General features: G+C 46.2%; 1 protein-coding gene across 2 annotated transcripts in view; it reads right to left on the bottom strand.

Moving 5' to 3' along the window:
• Positions 1-3,338: 3,338 nt before the first annotated feature.
• Positions 3,339-27,477, bottom strand: part of ilf2 (interleukin enhancer binding factor 2) — a 63,105-nt gene continuing 38,966 nt past the window's right edge. Inside the window, exons 11-15 of one of the 2 annotated variants that reach the window (XM_069940616.1) lie at positions 26,790-26,851; positions 26,285-26,399; positions 15,341-15,431; positions 5,384-5,556; positions 3,339-3,503 (exon numbers count right to left, since the gene is read on the bottom strand). In XM_069940616.1, coding sequence (XP_069796717.1) covers positions 5,408-5,556; positions 15,341-15,431; positions 26,285-26,399; positions 26,790-26,851 — 417 coding nt within the window. In that variant the 3' untranslated portion in view covers positions 3,339-3,503; positions 5,384-5,407. The remainder of the gene's footprint in view (positions 3,504-5,383; positions 5,557-15,340; positions 15,432-26,284; positions 26,400-26,789; positions 26,852-27,477) is intronic. The other variant, XM_069940618.1, reaches the window with a different exon arrangement.

The raw sequence follows: 27,477 nt of genomic DNA, 5'->3' as shown, positions 1-27,477 counted from the left end.
AGTTGAGGGAGCACCAAGCAACAGCCTTGAACTTGTTTTCTTCATATCTGGGTAACCAGCCACACGGTGCCAGTGGCTCGGGTTCGAATGCGGTGCTGTCTCTAAAGAGTTTGTAAAATTAGGGAGACTGAGGGGCATGGGGTTGTGGGCCGGGAAGGGCCTATGACCAAGCAGCAATCTCTAATAATGAAGGAAATGGCAGCCACATCTCTGCAGACTTAGTATAGGTTGACACACCCTGGTCTATCTTCACAGCACGCCAGCTGCAAAGAACACCCCATTATAAGGGGGACAGATTAAATGCAGACAAACTTTTTCCACCGAAAGGAGAGATTCGTGCAAGAGGATATGGTTTAAGATGGAAGAGGGAAACGTGGAGGGGGGGGGGGTGAATTTCTTCACTCAGAGGGTGGTGGGAGCGTGGAATGAGCTTCCAGCCCAAGTGGTTCATGCGGGCTCAATTTTAATATTTAAGAAAAAATTGGATAGGTATATGGAAGAGAGAGGGTTATGGTGTGGGTGCGGATCATTGGGACTATGTGGGAGGTGATGTTCAGCCTGGACTCAAAGGGCCGAACTGGCCTGTACACGTGCAATTAGTTATATGGTTATGGATATCAAGCTGCTTTATTTTAAACAGCTGCCCGGAGGACAGAAGCAAGAGAGGGGGGAAAAAAAAGCAACGGAAGTTCAGAGGGGTATGGATTGCAAGAGCAAGAAAGTGGTTATAATTTTTTGTTGATGAGATTCCTGCTTCAGCAGGTGACGTTTCAGAATCAGCTTCATTGTCATGAACATGTGCCACAAAATTTATTGCTTTACACCAACATTAGCATTCATGAAAGGTGCAAAAATTGCTATATATTTCCTTAAATAGACAATTTAAAAATCAGTGCAAAACAGGGGAAAGAAGTGAGATGGGGTCACTGGTTCATTGCCCACTCAGAAATCTGATGGTGGAGGCAAAGGTCGGGCTAATGGCATCTTCTCCTTTGGTGCCGCTGGCTGTTCATCTTCAGGCTCCCGTCCCTCCTTCCCGATGACATGGTAGACATGGGCTGGGTGGTGGGGGTCCTCGAGGGCAGAGGCCACTTCAATGAGACGACACCTCTTGTAGCTGTCCTCGATGGAGTAGACTGGTGCCAGTGATGCTCCTGGCCGAGTTCACAACCCGCTGGAGCCTTTTTCTGCCCTGTGGATTGGCAGACAGCGATGTGACCAGTCAGAATGCTCTCCACAGTACATCTGCAGGTACGGCAACGGAACAATCAAGGAATTTGGAGTCAATTCCTGTGCCGTGATTTATCCTGCAGGACCCCTACAATTTTTTGGAAGAAGCCTGCAGAGTAAATCATACCAAAAAATTTGTTGCCCGTCATCCACTCGACTGCACATCCAACTACCACGACTTGCACTCGGGTACTTGCAGTTTAAAAAGGCACTCACTGGGAACGACCACACGTGCAGCAATTATGTTAATTTTTTCCATATTTGATGGCCTACCAAATCTCGTCCAACTCCAAATGGGATATGGCTGCTGCTGGCAAATCTTCTTCACGATTGCATCGACTGTATGGCCCCAGGATCAATCTTTCAAGATGTCAACACCCAGGAATCAGAAGTTCTTCACCCTCTCCCCTGCTGATCCCTGGATGTGCTCTCCTGGTTTGTCCTTGCTGAAGTCCACAATCAATTTAGTTCTGCTAACACCTTATAGCCTGAAGACACCAGGGATTATCTGATCTCAGAAGTGAAGCAAGGGTCAGGCCTGGTCAAAACGTGGAGGGGAGACCGCCTGGGAACACCAGGTGCTGCAGGTTTCTGTGAGGGGACGCTGGACAAAGTGGTGACTCTCTCTGCCTTACGGAAGAGTTAAGGAATTTCATGCATGTTACTTTTCTAAATGTGTTATGGGACCATAACAGAACCGTTATGAGTGCAAAGTTGTTTTTGTGACCCACTCAACATCTACCTCACTCGTGTACATTTCCTCCTGCTCAGGGTTGGATTTAAGTGGCTTAAAAAGATCACTGGACTGGTCCCTTTGATGAGAAAGCTGAGCAAATCACGAGACACCGAGAACGATGAAACTATTTTTGCGTATGCAAGCCACTAGTTCGCCAGAAAGGGTGGCCAGATTAAAGTTTGCCAAGAAGCATTTCAAACAGCCTGCAGAATTCTAGGAAAAGGACTTGTGGGCAGATGAGACCAAGATGAACCTGTATCAGAGTGATGGCCAGAGCAAAGTGTGGAGGAGGAATGGAACTGCCCAAGGTCCAAAGGCTTTCACGTTTGCCATGGTTTGCACCTTGCAGCGTAGCCTCTGTATTTCTGTTCATGCAATCTTCTGCAGACAGACGTCATTGACACATTCACGCCCACCTCCTGAAGAGCTTTTCTGATCTGTCAGACGTTCGTTCAGGGATTTTTCTTCACTGTGATGAGAATCATTCCGTCATCAGCAGTGGAGTCTTCCTCGTAACACCAGTCCCTTTACGATTACTGAACTCACCAGTCCCTCTTTCTTCTTAACAATATTCCAAACTGTCATTCTAAGGTTTGGGCGATGTCTCTTACTGTTTTATTCTGGTTTTTCAGCCTCAAATGATGTCTTTGACTTTCATTGCACAACTCTGGCCCTCATGTTGAAAAGTTGGCAGCTACAGACCCCCAAAGATGATCAAAAGCTTAGAAGCAAGCCCAGCTCTCTTATTCCTGCACCAACGAAGCAATTAAACATACACCAACACCTGTGAAAGCCCATGTCCCAAACATTATGGTGTCCTGAAATGAGGGAACTATATAATGTTGTAATTTCTACATAGTCAAACCAAAATGCAAACATGGAATAAAATCTGAATGTGCACTTTAATCACGTGTGAATGGTTTGATTACAAATTTAAAGCTGTGAAGCTCATTGGAAAAATAAAGGAAAAAGATGTCTTTTTCGCAAACATGGAGGAGTGGGTGCATGCGTGTGCAAAACCCGACATCCGACACTCATGGGGATTAGTGCATACCAGATAAATTAATTTTCTGATTGTGTACATTGATTGGTAAACTAACAGCAAGGCGTGCCAATTTTAAACTTAAAGATATTTTACCTATTTATTTAAAGAAAAACAGTTGCTTGAATTCCACTGTTTATCATTTTAAATATTTTTTTTGTCTTGGCAAAATTGTGGTAATTTAATTTATACTATTGTACCTCATGTATCATCAAGGTGTACCAATTTCATTGCCATCACACTGCAGCCACGGGGTAGTGACCCAATACATGGTACATGCCTGCCACTCTATTACAGAACACTCACGCACCTCACTGACAGATCAGAAAATTTACATCAAAGAAAGGTTTATTACAATTGGAACAGACTACAAAAATAGCACAAAGAACAGGTCGAAAAGTAAGAAAAGGTTCAGGGAGGCCATCTGATCCAATGCCAAGGCTGACGTGTGTTTAATCTGCTTCTCAGTTCCTGGACACAGACCTGAAAGAGAAACTGGGGGGGGGGGGGGGGGGGTGGGGTTGGCGGCGAGAAGAAAATTACTTTCAGTCTGCATTGGTTTGATAGGGGTGTGCGAGACATGAGTGACTATATTCACTGTACTTCATGTCTCCATGGTCAGACAGTGGCTTGCACAAGTATTATACAACACTACAGTACAGGCCCTTCAGCCCTCGATGTTGTGCTGACCTATATATTCCTTAAACCCATACTAAACTCTCCGTATCTCATAACTTTTTTTTCACCCATGTGCTTGTCCAAATCTCTTAAATACCCCTAAAATTTCAGCCTCCACCTCCGTCCCTGGCAATGGATTCCAGGCACTCATAACTCTTTATTAAAAAACTTATCCCCGATGTCTCCCTTAAACTTCCCTCCCTTCATTTTGTACACATATCCTCAGATGTTTGCTGTCCTGCCCTAGGATAAAGGCACTGGTTGTCCACCCTATCTATGCCTCTCAATCTCGTAGACCTCTTAAGACTATTCTCATCCTTCAAAAAGAAAAGCCCCAGCTCTGCTAACCTTGCCTCACAAGACTTATTTTCCAATCCAGCCACCATCCTGGTAAATCTCCTCTGCAACTTCTCCATAGCCTCTATAATGAAGTGATCAGAACTGAACACAACACTATACTCCAAATGCAGTCTCACCAGAGATTTGTAGAGTTGCAACTTGACCTCTCAACTTTTGAACTCAACCCCCCCCCCCCCATTAATGAAGCCCAGCATCCCATAGGCCTTCTTATTTGTCCTATCAACCTGTGCGCGACCTTGAGAGGTGTATGGATTTTGACCCCCAAGGTCCCTCTGTTCATCCACACTCTTGAGTAACCCTGTGCTCAGCCTTCTGGTTTGTCCTTCCAAAAAGCATTACCTCACACTTACCCGGATTCAACTCCATCGGCCATTTTTCCGCCCAACTCTGTATCCTGTCAATATCCTTTTATAATCTACAAAAACCTTCAGCACCATCCACAACTCCTCCAACCTTCATATCATCCCCAAACTTACTGACCCATCCTTCCGCCTCTTCATCCAGGTCATTTATAAAGTTCACAAAGAGCGGGGGGGTCCCAGGGCAGATCCTTGCAGAACTCCATGAGCCACTGAACACCAAGCAGAATACGACGACTCTGCTTTCTACATTCAAGCCAATTCTTTTTTTTTTAAATCCACACAGCCAAAGTTCCATGGATCCCATGCCTCATGACTTGCTGAACAAGATTATCTGATAGCACTACTTGAGACAGGCAACTACGAGAACTGCATGTTCTTCTGACCGTGCCACAGAATCTCCATGTGAATAGGCAGGTGGAGGCTCAGTTTAATGTTTGCTGTCGGAAACAATGCTGCCCTCCTCCCTTCCTTCCTCCCTCCCTCAGTGATGTTATCCTATCTTTTATGATCGACACATGCAGCCAAGTGAGGTTTTTTTTTCTAAATTTAAAAATAGATTAAAGAGACTCCCAATGTTCAGTGAGCTTTATCACAGACCAGCAAAAATACAGTGACCCTTCAGTAAAAGTGATTCAGTTAAATTCGCCTGCTGACTGCGCATTTTGATCACGTCAGCCAGTGCAGCATAACCATTATTCTTGGATTTTAAAAAAAAGTGGTGCTTATATTACTCGCGTCCATTCAACTTTAACACCTGCCAACACTACGGAGTCCAGCGTAATGACAGGGGTGCAATGCCACCCATTTCAACTGTGTGAAACTCTTTGCCATGCCATTCTAACTGAACCCTACGCCCAAGCCTTATAACATGGGGTTGATGCACTTGCGGCTGTAGCAGCACCCAGTGGGCGACTTGGGGCAGTTCCAAGGTTAAATTGTTCTGGTGACAAGAAGAAGAACGTGGGATACACTTACCATGAAATGATGCCCAACATTCCTTTATTCTGTCGTTTCCATATTCTCTTCCTCCTCCTCTGCTCCTTCTGTCACCTCTTCCTCTCCCTCCTTTTTTTCTGGTGGCTTTTCATAGGCTTTCTCTGACGGTGTCACGATCACACCATCCCAGGTGGACATTTCAACAGCCAGACCTGGAAATCAAAGCAAGCGATCACCATCTCAGTGACTTCTCTTGGAGGTTTGCCTGTGCAGGTCCAGGGATCCTCTGCCGCGCAGCAGACAGGTCTGCAAGTCTCAACTGAAAAGTGGGCATGATCAAGACGCTAATCGCTGACCAACACTGGTGTAAGTTGCATGCAAGGTCATTATCGAAGTTCAAACAGCCAGTTCTCAAATCACCAAACCCCATTGCATCTCCCTCATTCTAACATGGCTTCACTAGCTCTCCAAGGAGACAAAAGGCAGTGTTATTGAGGATATATTGCATCACAAATTTCTGGTTTGTCCCACACTTCTTTGAGTAACACCAAGAGATACTCTCGGCCAACGTTTAACACAGTTTAACGCCCTTCAGGTTTCGAGACCAGGCATCAACAGGTTCACAGAGTGAAACACACAAGTCTACAAATACTGTGGTGGTAAGAAAAAACCACACAGTAAATGCAGTCAATGTCTATAGGAGGTAAAGATATATTACCGGGCCTGTTTCAGTCCTTCAGGTAGAAGCAAAATGAAGGCAGGCGGAGAGAGAGGAGATGGCAAGAGATGAGGGAAAAGATTATACAGGGAAGGTTGGGGCCAAGGGGAAACTGGTAATGCAATGCTAATGCCATCTGGTTGGAGGGTGCCCAGATGCAAGATGAGGTGCTGTTCTTTCAATTTGCAAAGGGAATGGGATGGGTTATTGAAATGGGTGGAGATCCCCACTATTACAGCAGACAGAGCCGAGCCGAGGTGCACAACAAGCAACTTTTCTCAACAGGTTCACAACCAGATGCTTGGGCCAGGTCAACAGCCAATGCAAAGCCTCTGGTGCAAGATTCCACTCTCCAGAAGCACTTTGCTGTGACCAATGTTATCTACTCAGAGTGGGACAGCCAGCAGCTCTTCTCAAGGAGACACGGCTAATATCAGAGGACATCAGTTTAAGGTGATTGGAGGAAGGTTTGAGAGACATCAGAGGTAAGTGGGTATTTTTTTCCTTTAAAACGTGGTGGGTGCCTGGAGTGCACTGACAGGGATAGTGGTTGAGGGTGATACAACAGGGACATTTAAAAGGCTCTTAACCAGTAGATGCATGTACAGAAATGGAAGGCAATGGGCTGTGAGGGAGGAGGATTTAAATTGATGTGGAGTAGGTTTATGTCAGCACGACATCATTGACTTGGAACAAACTGCCCTTCCACTCCAGGAGTGGGAAATCTTGAACATTACAAAAGATAAAGACACATAACCAACATGATCAAGGAATCCTTGATGAAGAGCTGAAGCTGAATGTTGGTTATGTACTTCTATATTCACTAAATAAAGTACACTGTTAGACCAGCTGAGTTTCTCTGGCTTTGTGATTTTACTTAAACCGGGGACAGTGAAATTTGCAAAATAGACCCTTTTTTTTAATTTTCAGCCCAACCTCGTGTTGGACCAAGTTACCTTCTTCAGCAAGTTGTGCTTGGCCCATCCTGCCTGAACCTTGCTGCCAATGTATCCATCCGAATGCTATTTGAACCTTGCAAACGTACCCGCCGCTACCCAAACTTCTGGCTGTTTGTTCCAAATACTTTCCACATGAAGAAATGTAACCAATATCACACACAGGAGGATGGGAACAACAGCATAGCAATGCCAAAACCAGTCATTCTCATATGGGTCACACAGTACCCCCAGGACACAGCACATTTCGCTAGGTGAGGCAGACCGAAAGCATAAAATATTCAAGACACAAGATACGGGAGAAGTCGGTCTACTGGTCCATCAAGACTTCTCCACCATTCTCATGAGCTGATCCATCCTCCCACTTCCCAGCTTTCTCCCTGTAACCCTTGATGCCCTGACTAATCAAGTACCCGTCAATCTCTGCCTTAAATACGCACAACAACCTCACTTCACAGCCGCCTGTGGCAGCAAGTTCAGGCTCACAATCCTCTGACGAAAGACATTCCCCCTGCATCTGCTTTAAATCAACTTCCCTTCCGTGGAAACATCCTTGGCTCATCTACTCTGTCCAGGCCTTTTAGCATTCAAAATGCCTCCATGAAGTCTCCTCCCCCCACTCCCCTGCTCATCCTTCTGTACTCTAACAAGCACGGTCCAAGAGCCGACACACGTTCCTCATCTGCTAATCCTTTCATTCCTGGTACAGTTCCAGTAAATCTTCTCTGAACCCTCCACAACGCCAGCAGGTCTTTTCTCAAAAAAGCAACCAAAACTTTTTGGTTCTCCAAGTGAGGTCTCAACATCACATCCCTTGCTCTTCTTGGCTCTTCTTCTCTCTTTGGCTTGGCTTTCGCGGACGAAGATTTATGGAGGGGCAATGTCCACGTGATGCGGGACAGGCAGGACACAGTTGCAGCGGTTGCAAGGGAAAATTGGTTGGTTGGGGTTGGGTGTTGGGTTTTTCCTCCTTTGTCTTTTGTCAGTGAGGTGGGCTTTGCGGTCTTCTTCAAAGGAGGTTGCTGCCCGCCGAACTGTGAGGCGCCAAGATGCACGGTTTGAGGCGATATCAGCCCCACTGGCAGTGGTCAAAGAGGCAGGCACCAAGAGATTTCTTTAGGCGGTCCTTGTACCTCTTCTTTGGTGCACCTCTGTCATGGTGGCCAGTGGAGAGCTCGCCATATAACACAATCTTGGGAAGGCGATGGTCCTCCATTCTGGAAACGTGACCTACCCAGCGCAGTTGGATCTTCAGTAGCGTGGATTCGATGCTGTCGGCCTCTGCCATCTCGAGTACTTCGATGTTAGGGATGAAGTCGCTCCAATTAATGTTGAGGATGGAGCAGAGACAACGCTGGTGGATGCGTTCTAGGAGCCGTAGGTGATGCCGGTAGAGGACCCATGATTCGGAGCCGAACAGGAGTGTGGGTATGACAACGGCTCTGTATATGCTAATCTTTGTGAGGTTTTTCAGTTGGTTGTTTTTCCAGACTCTTTTGTGTAGTCTTCCAAAGGCGCTATTTGCCTTGGCGAGTCTGTTGTCTATCTCGTGGTCGATCCTTGCATCCGATGAAATGATGCAGCCAAGATAGGTAAACTGGTTGACCATTTTGTGTGCCCGAAAGAGATGTTGGGGGGCTGGTAGTCATGGTGGGGAGCTGGCTGACTTCCAGGCCAAACATTTTGGCAGTTTCCGCAAAACAGGACGTCAAGCGCTGAAGAGCTGGCTCTGAATGGGCAACTAAAGCGGCATCATCTGCAAAGAGTAGTTCATGGACAAGTAGCTCTTGTGTCTTGGTGTGAGCTTGCAGGCGCCTCAGATTGAAGAGACTACCATCTGTGCGGTACCGGATGTAAACAGCGTCTTCATTTTTGAGGTGTTTCATGGCTTGTTTCAGCCTCATGCTGAAGAAGTTTGAAAAGAGGGTTGGTGCGAGAACGCAGCCTTGCTTCACGCCATTGTTAATGGAGAACGGTTCAGAGAGCTCATTGCTGTATCTGACACGACCTTGTTGGTTTTCGTGCAGTTAGATAACCATGTTGAGGAACTTTGGGGGGCATCCGAGGCACTCTAGTATTTGCCAAAGCCCTTTCCTGCCCACGGTGTCGAAAGCTTTGGTGAGGTCAACGAAGGTGATGTAGAGTCCTTTGTTTTGTTCTCTGCACTTTTCTTGGAGCTGTCTGAGGGCAAAGACCATGTCAGTAGTTCCTCTGTTTGCGCGAAAGCCGCACTGTGCTTCTGGGAGAACGTTCTCGGCGACACTAGGTATTATTCTATTTAGGAGAATCCTAGCGAAGATTTTGCCTGCAATGGAGAGCAGCGTGATTCCCCTGTAGTTTGAGCAGTCTGATTTCTCGCCTTTGTTTTTGTACAGGTTGTTGATGATGGCATCACGAAGGTCCTGAGGCAGCTTTCCTTGGTCCCAGCAGAGCTTGAAAAACTCATGCAGTTTGGCATGGAGAGTTTTGCCGCCAGCTTTGGAGGGGGAGGACGTGGAGGGGGAGGACGTGGAGGGGGAGGACGTGGAGGGGGAGGACGTGGAGGGGGAGGACGTGGAGGGGGAGGACGTGGAGGGGGAGGACGTGGAGGGGGAGGACGTGGAGGGGGAGGACGTGGAGGGGGAGGACGTGGAGGGGGAGGACGTGGAGGGGGAGGACGTGGAGGGGGAGGACGTGGAGGGGGAGGACGTGGAGGGGGAGGACGTGGAGGGGGAGGACGTGGAGGGGGAGGACGTGGAGGGGGAGGACGTGGAGGGGGAGGACGTGGAGGGGGAGGACGTGGAGGGGGAGGACGTGGAGGGGGAGGACGTGGAGGGGGAGGACGTGGAGGGGGAGGACGTGGAGGGGGAGGACGTGGAGGGGGAGGACGTGGAGGGGGAGGACGTGGAGGGGGAGGACGTGGAGGGGGAGGACGTGGAGGGGGAGGACGTGGAGGGGGAGGACGTGGAGGGGGAGGACGTGGAGGGGGAGGACGTGGAGGGGGAGGACGTGGAGGGGGAGGACGTGGAGGGGGAGGACGTGGAGGGGGAGGACGTGGAGGGGGAGGACGTGGAGGGGGAGGACGTGGAGGGGGAGGACGTGGAGGGGGAGGACGTGGAGGGGGAGGACGTGGAGGGGGAGGACGTGGAGGGGGAGGACGTGGAGGGGGAGGACGTGGAGGGGGAGGACGTGGAGGGGGAGGACGTGGAGGGGGAGGACGTGGAGGGGGAGGACGTGGAGGGGGAGGACGTGGAGGGGGAGGACGTGGAGGGGGAGGACGTGGAGGGGGAGGACGTGGAGGGGGAGGACGTGGAGGGGGAGGACGTGGAGGGGGAGGACGTGGAGGGGGAGGACGTGGAGGGGGAGGACGTGGAGGGGGAGGACGTGGAGGGGGAGGACGTGGAGGGGGAGGACGTGGAGGGGGAGGACGTGGAGGGGGAGGACGTGGAGGGGGAGGACGTGGAGGGGGAGGACGTGGAGGGGGAGGACGTGGAGGGGGAGGACGTGGAGGGGGAGGACGTGGAGGGGGAGGACGTGGAGGGGGAGGACGTGGAGGGGGAGGACGTGGAGGGGGAGGACGTGGAGGGGGAGGACGTGGAGGGGGAGGACGTGGAGGGGGAGGACGTGGAGGGGGAGGACGTGGAGGGGGAGGACGTGGAGGGGGAGGACGTGGAGGGGGAGGACGTGGAGGGGGAGGACGTGGAGGGGGAGGACGTGGAGGGGGAGGACGTGGAGGGGGAGGACGTGGAGGGGGAGGACGTGGAGGGGGAGGACGTGGAGGGGGAGGACGTGGAGGGGGAGGACGTGGAGGGGGAGGACGTGGAGGGGGAGGACGTGGAGGGGGAGGACGTGGAGGGGGAGGACGTGGAGGGGGAGGACGTGGAGGGGGAGGACGTGGAGGGGGAGGACGTGGAGGGGGAGGACGTGGAGGGGGAGGACGTGGAGGGGGAGGACGTGGAGGGGGAGGACGTGGAGGGGGAGGACGTGGAGGGGGAGGACGTGGAGGGGGAGGACGTGGAGGGGGAGGACGTGGAGGGGGAGGACGTGGAGGGGGAGGACGTGGAGGGGGAGGACGTGGAGGGGGAGGACGTGGAGGGGGAGGACGTGGAGGGGGAGGACGTGGAGGGGGAGGACGTGGAGGGGGAGGACGTGGAGGGGGAGGACGTGGAGGGGGAGGACGTGGAGGGGGAGGACGTGGAGGGGGAGGACGTGGAGGGGGAGGACGTGGAGGGGGAGGACGTGGAGGGGGAGGACGTGGAGGGGGAGGACGTGGAGGGGGAGGACGTGGAGGGGAGGACGTGGAGGGGGAGGACGTGGAGGGGGAGGACGTGGAGGGGGAGGACGTGGAGGGGGAGGACGTGGAGGGGGAGGACGTGGAGGGGGAGGACGTGGAGGGGGAGGACGTGGAGGGGGAGGACGTGGAGGGGGAGGACGTGGAGGGGGAGGACGTGGAGGGGGAGGACGTTCAGGTGGAGGACGTGGAGGGGGAGGACGTGGAGGGGGAGGACGTGGAGGGGGAGGACGTGGACCTGTACTCGGGCCTGCGCAAAGGAGCTTTTAGGTGGAGTGCAGTGCGCGCAGTACTGGCCCCACCCTTTACACCCATGGTTCGTGTTCCGTGGCCAAGCAAGCTGGGACGTGACAGCGAGGTCCTTGGGTCGTAGGTTTTATATCGGAGTGGCCTTCTCCTATGCAGGTTTCTTACCCGGACTGGAGCGGCCTGCCTCCCCTCCTAGATCAGACCATACTGCCTGGACAGGGGCCGGGGCCACTGCTGCTTTCCGTGTGCCCAGACCAGGGCCGCCGCCTCCTTCTTTCTGTCCGGACCGGGGCCTCTGCCTGCTTCGCTCTGCCGAGGCCGGGGCCACCGCCTCCCCCTCGCTTCTGCCTGGACTGGGGCCTCCGCCTGCCTCACTCGACCGAGGCCGGGGCCTCCGCCTGCCTCACTCGACCGAGGCCGGGGCCTCCATCTCCCCCTCGCTTCTGCCCAGACTGGGGCCTCCGCCTGCCTCACTCGACCGAGGCCAGGGCCTCCGTCTCCCCCTCGCTTCTGCCCAGACAGGGGCCTCCGCCTGCCTCACTCGACCGAGGCCGGGGCCTCCGTCTCCCCCTCGCTTCTGCCCAGACAGGGGCCTCCGCCTGCCTCACTCGACCGAGGCCGGGGCCACCGCCTCCCCCTCGGTTTTGCCCGGATCAGGGCCTCCGCCTGCCTCACTCGACCGAGGCCGCCGCCTCCCCTTCGCTTTTGCCCGGATCGGGGCCGCCACCGCCTCCTTCTTTCTGTAATGCTGTAATTTCTTGTAATGCTATCAATTAGACATGACAGACCAGAGTGAGATTAATAGGCTTTAATTGGTATAAATTTACAGCATAATTTTGCATGCTGTTGGCCTGATTCCAAGGGGAGTACTCTCTTGCTAACCCTCTAGAAATGAACAGCAACATCGCATTCACCTTCTTCACCACCAACTCAACCTGGAGGTCAACTTTTAGGGGATCCTGCACGAGGACTCCCAAGTCCCTTTGCACTTCGGAGCTTTTATTTTTCTGCCCATCTATTTCTAATATTTTTTCAAGTTTTCTTATGTAGTCGATGGGAGAGAAGTATTGAAGAAACCAACTAGACTTGAATGCTTCACAGGGAAGGGGGCCCATAAACTTAGAGCAGAGACCCAAGGGGATTGCAGCCAAAAAAAGGTTGAGAATGGCTGGACCTTTAATCAGTGTGAGTATCGTTATATGGCAATGCTGGAACACTCAGCTAATCACACAGCATCCAAAGAGAAGGGAAACCAATGTTCTAGGCCTGAACCCTTTCCCAAGGTATGTGCAAAAAAGTAGACAGGCACCTGAATTAAGAAGGTGGGGGAAGGTGAGGAGGGAGTGCAGGCCTACAAGTGTAGGTGAGGGGGTGCAAGAGGGGGAAAAAAAGTTGACAGGGAGAGGAGGTAGATTTCTAAATAGAGAGGGAAGGGGAAGGCAGCTGGAAGAAAGGAGACAGAAGAACAGAGACAAAGAGATTCGGGAACCAGAGAAGCCTGGTCGGAGGGTGCGAGGCACAGGGCTCCAATTTGCAGGGAGCTTCGGTTGGCAGTGCATGAGTAGAAGGTCATGGATCAGTGTGGGAATGGTGTGTGGAATGACAATGGTTGTTCGTTGTAATTCCTGGTTATTGCAGCAGACAGGGAGAAGGTACTCAACAACACGACCTCTCAGTCTGTGTACACTCTCCGGGGTAGAGGTGGCCACAATGGGAACAGTGGATGACCCCTGCTGACTCACAAGTGAAGCTCTGTATGGGGGCCCCAAATGGCAGCAGGGGTGGAGGGAAGGTGCACTTCCTGCAGTCAGAGGGGTAGGGACCCGGGGGTGGGGAAGAGAGCTATTCGTGAGAATAGAGGGAGTGAGTGATCCTTGCAGAAGTGGAGAGGGGAAGCTGTGTCGGGGGGTGGGATCATGCTGTGGACCTCAAACCAAAAGATATTCAACCTCAAACTATCAACAAGCTGGGGAATTAATGCTCTGGATTTGCATCATTGCTCCAACAAATAAGCACATCAAAGCAGAGGTTCGCTGAGAGCAGGGCTACTTGCTGATGTTTGAATGTGCTCTGCAAAAAAAAAATGCTGCCAGCATTCCTCAGCGACATCACTTTTAATATTACATAATGGAAAAATATAGAACGGGATTAACCTCCCACTCAATTCTGCCAGTGATTACGACTCCAAGAGTGAGGAAAAGGCACATGGGAGATTCTTTCCTCGCCTCATCTAAACGCTACCAGTCTTTCAAATTTCCTCTCGGCAACTGAACACGACAGACACTCAAACCCAAACAAGAGAAAATGCCAGAAGCACTGTGCAAGTCTGGGGGAGAGAAGCGGGCACTGCCGGAGAATCTGCAGCGTTTGATTTTACTCCTTCTTAGATTGAAAGAGTGCAGAGAAGATTTACTAGCATGTTGCCGGGACTTGAGGAGTTACAGCAGAAGATTAAACAGGTTAGGACTTTATTCCTTGGAGCGAAGGAAAATTATGGGAGATTTGATCGAGGTTTACAAGATTTATGAGAGGTACGGACAGAGTGGATGGGAGTGGCCTTTTACCACTTAGACGCGGGAGATCAATACGCGAGGTCATAGTTTCAAGCTGAAAAGGGAAAAGGTTTAGGGGGAACATTAGGGGAAAGTTCTTCACTCAGGAGGGAGTGTGGAATGGGCTGCCATCTGATGTGGTGAATATGGGCTCGATCTTAAGATTAAATTGGATGGATACGTGGATGGGAGAGGTCGAGGGGATTATGGGAGCAGGTCAATGGGACTAGCGGAATAATGGTTGGCATAGACTAGAAGGGCTGAATGGCTGTTTTCTGTGCTGTAGCATTCTAGGTGTGCCACAACCAAGGCTGCTGTCTACCTACTTCCACATTCCAGCAGGGATAAAGTTACAACAGCAGAATGGGATCAGCAGTGCTCTTACTCAATAGCGCAAGGTTGTGGACACCTTATTGGGTGCAATCAGCGAGCTCATTGCAGGCCTGCAACTCAAAAGCTGACCGTGGGTCGTCATCAGAGTGGAAAGTACAGTTGCTCGATTAGCCTAACATGTCAGGGGTTTGGTGGAGAGATGAGGAGTTTGAAGAGAGGTGATGGAAAAGTAAGTTCAACGCATCAGTACTGCCGGAGTGGACCCAGGGAGGGCGGGGATCAGTCACAGTGCTCCCCTATGGGGTCCTACCGCAGTCATACTGCCAACAGCTCCACAGAGGCTTCAAACAGCCTGTAATGGGAGCTGATGGTATTTTGTTTAAAATCACGCAACCACAAAGGTCTGGGCTCAAGATGGTGGCGACAGGGTTCGGCAACTGCCACAAGGGATTGCAGAGTCCAGGGGAGCAGCGGTCTGGGTCAAGTCACCAGAAACGGAAAGAACAGGGGCACCCACAGCTGTTGGCAATGCAGGCAAGGGGACTCACACAGGCTACAGGTGACTTGAGATGAAAGGAGTCACACCAAGCTGAGGGCTGCTGGAGAATGAGACATCAGAACCGAGAATGCTGAGGGCAAGAAGGACCCCTGAGAAATACCCTGGGTGCTGAAGACTTCCTCATCGTTTGTCTGGGCTCAGGTTGTCGATAGTTTGAACTGAACTGGAGTCTTTTGCGAATCCACGGACACTCAATAATTCTGAGGGGACTCTCTTTTGCTTCTCTTTCTCTGACTGTGAAGAGGCGCCGGGCAATGCTAATGGCAAATTTTTGCCTTATGGCAGACGAACAGCAATTTCGTGTAACATTACATTTCTGTTTTATTACATGGCAATAAACAGTATCTGATCTGACTTACTGCTGGCATCTCCTTCAAGTCCCAAGATTTTCCGATAGCCGCCATGAGAGAGAATGCGGACCAGGGTCTGGGCTGTGAAGCACACCATGTCCTAGACTCAGAAATAGCACTTGGTTACGCCAAGGAACAACACAGAAATAGACCAAACTTGCATTTAAATCATGCGCGGAACACTTTCAAAACGGAATCACTGATGTAATACAGGAAATGCACCAATATCCCATGAGGGAGCAATGAGATGTATATTCAGTTAATGTCTTCCTGATAAAGTGAAGCTGTTTACCGGATTAAATTTATCCAGGACCCTGCAAGCACTCTGCCATCCCTCAGGGAAAAGATAAAATTCAAAGCTCTCTATCCAAATGGATGTTTATAAGCATCAGACACACCAAAACATCAATAGAAATAAAATAGAACAATTAATAGCCATCACACTGAGGTGGTTGCAGTTGGTCAAAGTGGGAATTAAATATTCCCAGTTACTTGGCCTTTAAAAGGAGGATGGCAAAGTGGAAAAGGTGTGGGTCGCCTCACACGAAGAAAGATCAACTCTAAAAAGTGTAAAATCCAACCCGCCTAAAACATAAAAGTCTGCAGACACCGTGGTTGATGTGAAAACACAATGCTGGAGAAACTCAGCAGGTCAAACAAGTGCTCTTTAGGTAGCATAGATAAAAATACATCATGACCCATGTTTCAGGCTTCAGCCCTTCATCGAGATATGGAAAAAGGATGGCAGGCCCCCAAACCAACGGGGCTAACAGGGTAGGACCTGCCTGGGGTTAAGAGACAGCGAGTGGCAGAAACACTACTGGGGATTGCACGTAGAAAGGGAATTTAGGGCAGGATTTTCAACAGGGCCCCTTGTGGCCACAGTACATTAAGTAAAAGTCTAGTTTTCTTTTCGCCTCTCACAATATCAATATTTTTAATGTAGTCCATAGGAGAGAAGTGCGGAAGAAACCAAAACTTGACTGTTTCATAGGGAGGGGCCCATAATCTTTAAGTCCTGGTCATATAACAGAAATAGAGTACAAAAAAAATAGAAGATAAAGATACAGAGAAAAGAAAGAAGATGGCTTCCAAGAAGGAGAAAGTAAAAACAACTGGAAAAAAAAAGTAGAAAAGTCGCTGGAGAAGATAGAAGGTGGCTTTGTCTGTACGAAGGAACAGGACGCTGTGGTGGCGAGGAGCGCCCGACCCTTGAGGTCAGTGCCTGCCCTGCGGAGTCATGACCCATCAGCCGATGAACTACAAAAACGGCTCTCGGAGCCAAACAAAAGTGTGCAACTGCACAATCAAAGGAGAAAGAGGACACTGGCAGGGGTGCTATGCAGAGCAGTGGGTTGTCACAGAGCAAACAACTGAGGGACACCCGACACCAGGGCGCTCAGCTGGAGGACAAGGAAAGCAGCAGAAGAAGGAGCGATGAAACAGACGAGGGAGATAGACGGAGGGATGACCGACAAGAAGATCACCGTCAGGAAGCACAACAGACAACCAGCCAGGAGGGGAGGACCAGCAACAAGAGGCCCGACAAAGAGATACAAGCAGCTCATCAGGAAAAACAGAAGAGACACAGACACAAAGAGAAGAAGAAAACAAACACAGATACAGAAGATGAAATAGAAGGTAAAACTGATGAACAAAATATAGATGAAGTCTTTTTTGAAGAACAAATGAGATCACTAAAAGAATGGTTACCATGAGAGTTTAATGCAATTAAAAGGAAAATGAAGAGAACAGAAGATAAAATGCAAAGGTTAGAACTGGTGAAGACAGAAATAGGGAAAAGAGAATGTGGAAGAGCGGGAAACGGCTGTAGAAATGGAAGTAAATGACTTAAGAGGAAAATTGGAAGAAAGTGACAAAAAAATTAAAGAAACACAAGAGTTGTTATCTCAGAAAATTGATATGTTGGAAAATTATAGTAGGCGAAACAACATAACAACATGGGCTTGAAGGAGGGTGAAGAAGGCACAGACATGAAATTTATAAAAGAATGGATCCTGAAGGTCCTGGGAACGACACAAATGCAAGAAGAAATGGAAATAGAAAGGGCTCACAGAGCATTAGCTCCGAAACCACAGGCACATCAAAAACCAAGATCCATCTTAGTAAAATTTTTGAGATACACGACAAGAGAAAATATACTGGAACGGGCAAGGAATAAAGTTAGAGAAGATAATAAACCATTGGAATACAAGGGACAATTTTTTTTTTTTTTTTTTTTTTTACCCAGGCACAAGTTTTGAACTCTTAAAGAGGAAGGAGTTTAATACAGCAAAATCAACTTTTTGGAAAAAAGGTTACAATTTCATTTTAAGACATCCAGCCATGCTTAAAATATTTATACCCGGGGAGCAAAACAGACTGTTCTTGGATGCAGAGAAAGCGCAAGAATTCGCAGAACATTTGCAGAACAGGAGAAGAGATGAAGAGATGTAACAAGGATGAAGAACGGTGATAAAGTATATATAAAGACGCAAAAACAATGTATATGTAAAGAACTAGAGGAAAAAGAGAAGGGAAGGAAGGGAGGGGAAAAGAAGAGAGAGCTTTGTTATATGTGTTTAAAAAAAGTGTTTTCTGGAGAGGGCTGGGTAGAGGGGGAATAACTGTCACTGCAAAATCAGTTGACGCTGCGAACAAGATTGCAACCCAAATGAAAAGGGGAGTTGTGGTTGCCTGGCAAGGGATATGGGGCAACCCAGAGAGGGGAGGAACTTGTGGGGTTAAGGTATTAGTAAATGTGGGAACTGCGGGGATACTTTATATCTTAAATGTGTTGTCGTACATTAAGTGTAATAGAGAAAACTAAGAGATGAAAAGGGGAAAAGGGGGATGGAGGTGGGTAAGAGGTGTATGCAAGATATAAGATGGCCATGTTGAACTATATGACTATAAACATTAATGGAATAATGCAGAGCGCATCGAAAGAACCAAAGACTTGTTGATCCAAACCCAGGTTTTTATTAACTAAAAGACTGGAGCATATCACAAGTAGGTTGACCAGTCCAGAATGACCTGGTCTGGCTAGGAGCAATCCTTTAAGACCTGCCAGTAGGTGTGCCTACACTCTCAGCCAATCACAGTCATCCTACACTAGAATCTGTACATATACACATTGGTGATAGAATTTGTACTATCACAAATACAGAACCAAATTAAAAGGAAGAGGCTACTAAATTTATTGAAGAAGGAAAAAATAGATATAGCATTTGTGCAGGAAACACATCTAACTGAAGTGGAACATAAAAAACTAAAGAGAGACTGGGTAGGACATGTAACGGCAGCATCCTATAATTCAAAAGCTAGAGGTGTAGCCATATTAGTTAACAAAAATGTACCAATCAAAATAGAGGAGGAAATAATAGATCCGGCAAGGAGGTATGTAATGATAAAGTGTCAGATATACTCAGAATTTTGGAATTTGCTCAATATATATTCACCTAACGAGGAGGATCAAAAGTTTATGCAGGATATTTATTTGAAGATTGCAGACACACAATGAAATATATTGATAGGAGGGGGATTTTAACGTTAATTTGGACCCAATGTTAGATAAAACTGGACAAAAGACAAGTAAAAAGAATAAAGTAGCCACATTTATAGTTAAATCAATGCAGGAAATGAAACTTATGGATATATGGAGGAGGCAACACCCAAGAGTGAAGGAATTTTCTTATTATTCGAGTAGGCACAAAACTTACTCAAGGATTGATATGTTTTTGTTGTCAGCCCATATTCAAGGGAGAGTTAGGAAAACTGAGTATAAAGCTAATTATTCACCCCTATTATTAGCAATAGAACTGGAGGACATCCCACCAAGGACATATAAATGGAGGTAAAACTCCATGCTACTTAAAAGACAGGAATTTAGGGAGTTTATTGAATGCCAAATTAAAACACATTTTAAAATAAACACAGGATCAGTGAAAGACATTTATATTATGGGACGCAATGAAAGCCTTCATTAGAGGGCAGATAATAAGTTATGCGACAAAGATGAAAAAAGAATTACAATCGGGAAATAAGAGCAGTTGGAAAGGGAGATAGTAAGTACAGAAAAGGAATTAGTAAAAAGGGATGATATAACGAAAAGGAGAGAACTGGCGGACAAAAAACTAAATATGAAATATTACAAACATACAAGGTGGAGAAGAACATAATGAAAACAAAGCAAAAGTATTACGAACTGGGAGAAAAAAACATAAAATATTAGCCTGGCAACTTAAAACAGAACAAGCTAAAAGAACGATACTGGCATCAAGGAAAAAGGACAAACAAATTACATATAATCCAAAGAGATTAATGAAATTTTTAAGGAATTTTATGAACAATTGTATCAAACTGAGAACGAGGGGAAAGATGATAAAATAGAGGAATTTTTAGCTAAAATTGAACTGCCAAAATTGCAAGGAGGAACAAAACAAACTAATAAATCCATTTGAAAAAGAGGAAGTACAGGATATATTAAAAAAGCTGCCGAACAATAAAACACCAGGAGAGGACGGATTTCCAATAGAATTCTATAAAACATTTAAAGAGTTATTAATTCCTTCTCTCCTGGAAGTAATGAACCAGATAGAAGAAACACAAAAATTGCCAGATTCATGTAAGACAGCAATAATTACAGTAATACCAAAGACGGGGAAGGATCCATTAACACCAGCATCATCTCTACTTAACTCAGACTATAAGAGTTATAATAGTGAAATTATTAGCAAACAGATTGGCCGATTGTGCACCTAAAATAGTAAAACAAGATCAAACTGGATTTATTAAGAAAAGATGAACAGCGGACAATATCTGCAAACTTATTCATCTAATCCACGTAATCCACGCAGTTCAAGGAAATAAGAAACCAACAGTGGCTGTTGCTCTAGACCCAGAAAAAGCCTTTGACGGAGTAGAGTGGAACTACTTATTTAAAGTATTATAGAAGTTCAATCTACCAGAAAAATATAAATTGGATTAAAGCATTGTATAATGGACCGTTGGCGAAGGTAGCAGTAAAAGGATATGTATCAAGTCACTTTAAATTAAGTAGGTCAACTATTCAGGGATGTCCACTATCCCCCTCATTGTTTGCCTTAGCAATAGAACCTTTGGCAGAACTGATAATAGAAAATAAAATAAAAGGGATAAAAATAAAGGAGAAGGAGTATAAAATCAGCTTATTTGCAGATGACATCATAGTATATCTAACAGAACCAGAGGTATCAGTAAAAGAATTACATAAGAAATTGAAGGAATATGGAGAAATATCGGGGTACAAGATCAACGCAAATAAAAGTGAAGTGATGCCAATGAGTAATGCAGATTATACAGAATTTAAAAAAGAATCACCATTTAAATGGGAAGCACAAGCAATCTGATACCTAGGGATCAGGTTAGATAATAACTTAAGCCACTTGTACAATCTAAATTATCAGCCACTAATAAAGAAATTGCAGGAAGACTTAAAACAATGGAAAGAATTACTGCTAACGTTGATAGGGTGTGTAAACTGCATTAAAATGAACGTGTTCCCAAGGATACAATACTTATTTCAAATATTACCAATTCCTTTAACAGAAAAATTCTTTAATGAACTAAAGAGAATAATAAAGAAATTCTTGTGGAAAGGGAGGAATCCAAGGGTAGCGTTAGATAAATTAGCAGAGAGGTATAATCTAGGTGGTTTGCAGTTTCCAAATTTTAAAAATTATTATAGAGCTGCACAATTGAGGTATTTATCAGATTCTTACCAGACAAGGTAAAAACCAGACTGGACTAAGATAGAACTAGATAAAATAGGGGAAAAAGTACCGGAATATATACTTTATCAGTGGGATGAAAAGCGGGTACAATATAAAAACTCACCAGTATTGCATCATTTACTTAATACCTGGAAGAAGATCCACTTAGAAAGGAAAAAAAATGATTACCAAATTCCAAAATTACTATTGACGCAAAATCTGCTTATCCCTTTTACAATACGCAACCTTTCCTTTAGAGAATGGGAGAGAAAAGGAATCAAAAGAATAGAAAATTGTTTTTTGGGAAATAATTTATTAACATTTGAACAGTTGAAGTACAAATATGGAATAACAATATTTGCATATCATCAATTGAAAGCTTATTTAAAGGATAAATTGGGAAACAGCTTGAGATTACCTGAAGGAAGCAGCTTTGAATTAATTATCAACTGAGGTTGCCTCCAGTGGGATTAATGGCCATAGACATACCCATCTCCAAGTCAAATTAAAAAAGTTCAACCATGGCTCTCAAGAGAAGTTTAAAAAAACATAGTATTAGATCCAAGGAAAAGGCTTGTATGGCCAGAAAACAGTCAGACTGAGGACTGGGAACTTGTCAGAATTCAGAAAGGCATTGATGAATGTGGCACGGTTCACACAACACTATTACAGCGCCAGCAATCAGGACACGGGGTTTGAATCCCATGCTTTCTGCAGGAGTTTGTACGTTCTCCCCACATCTGTGTGGGTTTCCTCCAAGTGCTCCAGTTACCTCCCATACTGTTCAAAACATACGGGGGGGGGGGAAATTAGTTAAAGTTAATTGGATGTAATTGAACTGCACATGCTCATGGGCTGAAAGGGCTATTACCATACTGTATGTCCAATTTTAAAATTCATTTTAAACATTTAAAATTAAAAAGGAGGGCAAGTTGAACACAACACACCTGCTCAGACGTAAAAACTGATGGCAGAAATTCTATAAATATGAAAAAGAGAAATTTTGTCCCTTGCAGGCCAAAATACAGAACAAAACATATATATATATATATAAATATATATAAATATATATATATATATAAATATATATATATATATATATATATATATATATAAATATATATATATATATATATAAAAATATATATATATATAAATATATATATATATATATATATATAAATATATATATATATATATAAATATATATATATATATATAAATATATATATATATATATATATAAATATATATATATATATATAAATATATATATATAAATATATATATATATATAAATATATATATATATATATAAATATATATATATATATATAAATATATATATAAATAATATATATATATATATATATATATATAAATAATATATATATATATATATATAATATATATATATATATATATATATATAAATAATATATATATATATATATATATATATATATATATATATATATATATATATATATATATATATATATATATATATATATATCGGACTGGTCAGCCACAAACGAGCCTGCAGCTGACGTGGACTTTTTACCCCCTCCATAAATCTTCGTCCGCGAAGCCAAGCCAAAGAATATATTCTTTGGCTTGGCTTCGCGGACGAAGATTTATGGAGGGGGTAAAAAGTCCACGTCAGCTGCAGGCTCGTTTGTGGCTGACCAGTCCGATGCGGGACAGGCAGACACGATTGCAGCGGTTGGAAGGGAAAATTGGTTGGTTGGGGTTGGGTGTTGGGTTTTTCCTCCTTTGCCTTTTGTCAGTGAGGTGGGCTCTGCGGTCTTCTTCAAAGGAGGCTGCTGCCCGCCAAACTGTGAGGCGCCAAGATGCACGGTTTGAGGCGTTATCAGCCCACTGGCGGTGGTCAATGTGGCAGGCACCAAGAGATTTCTTTAGGCAGTCCTTGTACCTTTTCTTTGGTGCACCTCTGTCACGGTGGCCAGTGGAGAGCTCGCCATATAATACGATCTTGGGAAGGCGATGGTCCTCCATTCTGGAGACGTGACCCATCCAGCGCAGCTGGATCTTCAGCAGCGTGGACTCGATGCTGTCGACCTCTGCCATCTCGAGTACCTCGACGTTAGGGGTGTGAGCGCTCCAATGGATGTTGAGGATGGAGCGGAGACAACGCTGGTGGAAGCGTTCTAGGAGCCGTAGGTGGTGCCGGTAGAGGACCCATGATTCGGAGCCGAACAGGAGTGTGGGTATGACAACGGCTCTGTATACGCTTATCTTTGTGAGGTTTTTCAGTTGGTTGTTTTTCCAGACTCTTTTGTGTAGTCTTCCAAAGGCGCTATTTGCCTTGGCGAGTCTGTTGTCTATCTCATTGTCGATCCTTGCATCTGATGAAATGGTGCAGCCGAGATAGGTAAACTGGTTGACCGTTTTGAGTTTTGTGTGCCCGATGGAGATGTGGGGGGGCTGGTAGTCATGGTGGGGAGCTGGCTGATGGAGGACCTCAGTTTTCTTCAGGCTGACTTCCAGGCCAAACATTTTGGCAGTTTCCGCAAAGCAGGACGTCAAGCGCTGAAGAGCTGGCTCTATATATATATATATATATATATATATATATATGTGTATATATAATATATATATATATAAAGTAAACTGGGGCAAAAAGAAATGGCAAAAGTCAGATAATTTGCTATTACAGTTGGTGCTGAAAAATATTGGGAACAGGGTCTCGAGTGAACAAGGGCAACACAACGATCAGTCTGAACCAAAATGCTAGAGGAGTAAGTGGGTCTAAAAGGCAGCAAATTACCAAAATTCCAGAGATTCAAGAATGATTCCTAATGATTGGATGGCAGCAAATGCAAATCCCACTATTTAAGAGGCAATTTTTAAAAAAACCCAGAAACTATAGACCAGTTAGACTGGTGATGAAAATGCTGGAGCAAGTAAGAGCAGAATTGGACAGAGTTGAATAAAAAACAGAGGATGTTGAAAACAGTCAGCAGTGCAGGCAGCCTCTTTGGAAAAAGGAACAGAGTTTTACAGTTCTGGTCAAAGACCCTTTCGGTGGCAGTGTTCACGTGGACCGTGTGTCCTTGTACACAGTGCACGAGGTGCAGTTTCAACAAGCAATCAGAAAGATAAACAACAGGAAGGTCTTTGTTGAAAAGTGGATTAGAGTCCTCCCAGTGTCCACTCATTTTAATTCTACACCTCATTCCTGAATAGACACGTCTGTCCATGGCTTCGTGCACTGCCAAACTGAGCAAATTGTCTGGGCACTCTCCCACTGAATGGCACTAACATCTCCAGTTTCCGTTAATCGCCTTCCCTGCCTCTCCTCTTCTTTCCTTATCCCTTCAGCTCCCCATCCTCTTCCCTCTCCATTCGGCACTAAACCCCCCCTCCAATCATCCATTTTTCTTTCTATTCTGCCCTCTCACCCATATCCACCTACGACCTCTTGTCCATTAGCCTGTGCTCCTCCTTCTGCCCCTTCCTCCCTCGCCCACCCACCATTTCAGTCATTCATTGCCTGCTTTTCGCTCATACCTTGCTGAAGGGCTCAGGCCCGAAACGTTGGTCTGCTTCCTGCAGCCCCTGCGTGACCTGCAGAGTTTCTCCAGCACTTGTGTATTGCACCGCAATCACAGGGTGTGCAGATATTTTTGTTTAACTGGGTACAATTTCTCTAACAACAAAGAGCCCCCATGAAAATGCATTTGAATGTCACCTACATGTCTGGACTCTACTTAAGGAAGGTTATACTGATGATGAAAGAATTATTTCAAATATATAAAGCCACAAGCCTATATAAAAAAAAAGGCAGAACAAAAGCAAGTTACCTGCAAGAGCTCTGAAGCAGACAATACAAGTGATTATACTGATGCCTTGTTGGAAAGATGGAGAAGATCAAATTCTCCAGTCAGCATGGACAAAGCGATTTGGATAGTTAAAATATCCATTAAGATGGTTAAAAGATGCATGTCCTGGTTACTTGACTCCATAAATATTAAATACAAAACCCTCTTCAACTTTCTGGGTTAGCTGGAGTAAATACATTTCAGAAAAATACAAGTGTCAAATGCCCTGCAGGAAAGGGGAGACCAACTCACTGCAGGGCCGAAGAGTTCCGTTTATTTATTTATATAGCACACAGGTCAACATGCTGGAAGAAAATCTGTGGAGCCAGCTCTTATGGAGTTGCACAGAGAGACCTGCCCCTCTGCTAGAACCATTCTGTGATTCTACGAGATATTAAAAAGGGAGAAATATTAAGATGTTATGACTGGTGAGGGAATTTTAGTAATAAAGGGGAAATTTTCAAATTGCCCCCCCCCCCCCCCCTCCCCCCGGGAATAGAGAAGAATGTATAGGAGTTTGATAGAGGAAAAACTATCCCCTCTGGCAAATGCGTGGAAAACCTGCGGCTGCAAATGTAGAATCACTGGCAATCGTGGAGGGCAGAGCGAGGACCACAAAATGGTGATGGAAGACAATGCTGTATAGTATTTTGATGGGGGGGAAGGTGGTATGGACCATTCACGGGCTCTGCGGCTGAAGAACATACAGGCGAAAGACTTAAAAGAGACTTAAGGCGAGGAACCCACACAGGCTGCGGGTGACTACAGTCAAATCACTCACACCAGGCTGGAGACTGTCTGAAGGGATAGCAGGTATTGGAACCAGGATGCAAAAAGGTGCTGAAGGCTTCCTGATCGTGTCGGAGGTGAGGATCTGGGGTTCGGGTTGCCTGTGGTTTGAACCAGCATCTGTGCGCTGCGGAGCCTGAGGGAGCACTGGAGGTGACTCTGGGGGGAGGGGGGGTGCTTTCCTTTTTCTCCTCTTTCTTTAATTCTAAGAGGCACCCGGCAATATCTGCTGATGGCAAATCTATTTGCTTTATGGCAGACTGAGGTAAATTTCTTGTAATATTACACCTAATTTATTATGACAATAAATGGATCTTGATTCAACAGATATTGACGGATGAAAACAATAACACAGACAGAGCAGTTGAGATGGTCAGAGACCACAGAGGATATAAGCAATCGCGGATCTAAGGCCAGTGGAGATTCAGCAGCCCTAATGGCCCTCCTCCTGCACTGATTCGGAGAAAAGATCACCTCCACTCACCAGGTGCAGTGCAGACTGAGGGAACGTGCTGCAATGGCAGAGCCTCATGGGGCACGGCTTTGGCGATCAGCTGAAGACTTACCTGTTGCTCGAGAGTCATCACGGTGTGCACACGGAAGTTCCCACTTTCACAGGGGTCTGTAATTCCGACTGATCCAGGCAAGAACAATCCTGCTGCGAGGAGCTGCAGGCAGCGTCTGTGAGAATCCAGGAGGTCAAATGATTAAGCCTCACATCAGTTTGAACAGAAAGGTTTGCAAGACCAGGGCAATTCCGATCAATTTTATCCACTGCTCGGGGGAAAATTGAGAACCTGGAGCCCTCACTCGAGTTACATTCGACAATTTCCATCCCATCCACCTTCCCTCTCGGTTTTTACTGCTTTGAGCCCACTACCACCAACCTTCCTCAGATCTTTTAATCGTCTCAGTGGCTCACTCTTTTTCTGAAGGTTATCCCACCTGAATTCACCCCTGGAGAATTCCGTACACAGCAGTGGACTCTGGCATTTTTACATTAAAGCAGGTCGAAGATTTCTTGCCAAACACAAGACACCTCACTACCCTGTAAAGTACCCTTGCATGTACCTGAAGCCGACATTGAGGGCGAGCGGCTGCCTGGATGGGTTATTCATAACAGCGGAGTGACCCTGCAAAAGAGTTCAATTCAACTGAAGGTCAATCTCTGATCATGCAACAGCTCTTAAAATTAAGAGTAACAGGGCATACAGCCAACGAGCCCATGCTGCCCAATCACCCCCAATTGACCAACAGTGTAAAACACGAAAATCTACTTTGGTCAGTAAGGTTCATAGTGTGAAAAATAAAAAATTAAATTAAAAAAAAAAATTTGTAGACACCGTGGTTGAAGTAAAAATACACAACGCTGGAGAAACTCAGCAGGCCGTTCATGGAAAAATGTCGGCAGGTGCCCTATCAAAAAAAGTCGGGGTGGTGGGGGGCCACTCAGATGCGGGGAGAATGTACAAACTCCTTAGTGTAGGATTCAAATACGGTCCTCATCACTGTAACAGTGTTCCACTAATTGCTATTCTAACTGTGCCATAATTACAGTTATGGGTAACTAGAAATTCTGTCTGGCCCGCAGGAAAAAGAATCTCAGGGCTGCGTTGATGTCACGACTTGAAAATAAATTTGAATGCGAACACATAGGTGCATTGGGCTTGCATGCACCTACACGTAGCAGAATGTATACAGCCAGCACCTGGCTTCCTCAGGCTATATGGATACGAGAAAGTGGCTCTCCATCTGAAAG

Source organism: Narcine bancroftii, chromosome 5, assembly GCF_036971445.1.
Source record: "Narcine bancroftii isolate sNarBan1 chromosome 5, sNarBan1.hap1, whole genome shotgun sequence".
Classification (NCBI taxonomy): Eukaryota; Metazoa; Chordata; class Chondrichthyes; order Torpediniformes; family Narcinidae; genus Narcine; species Narcine bancroftii.
The sequence above is the reverse complement of the archived record's forward strand: the minus strand, read 5'-3'. Positions and strand labels throughout refer to the sequence as shown.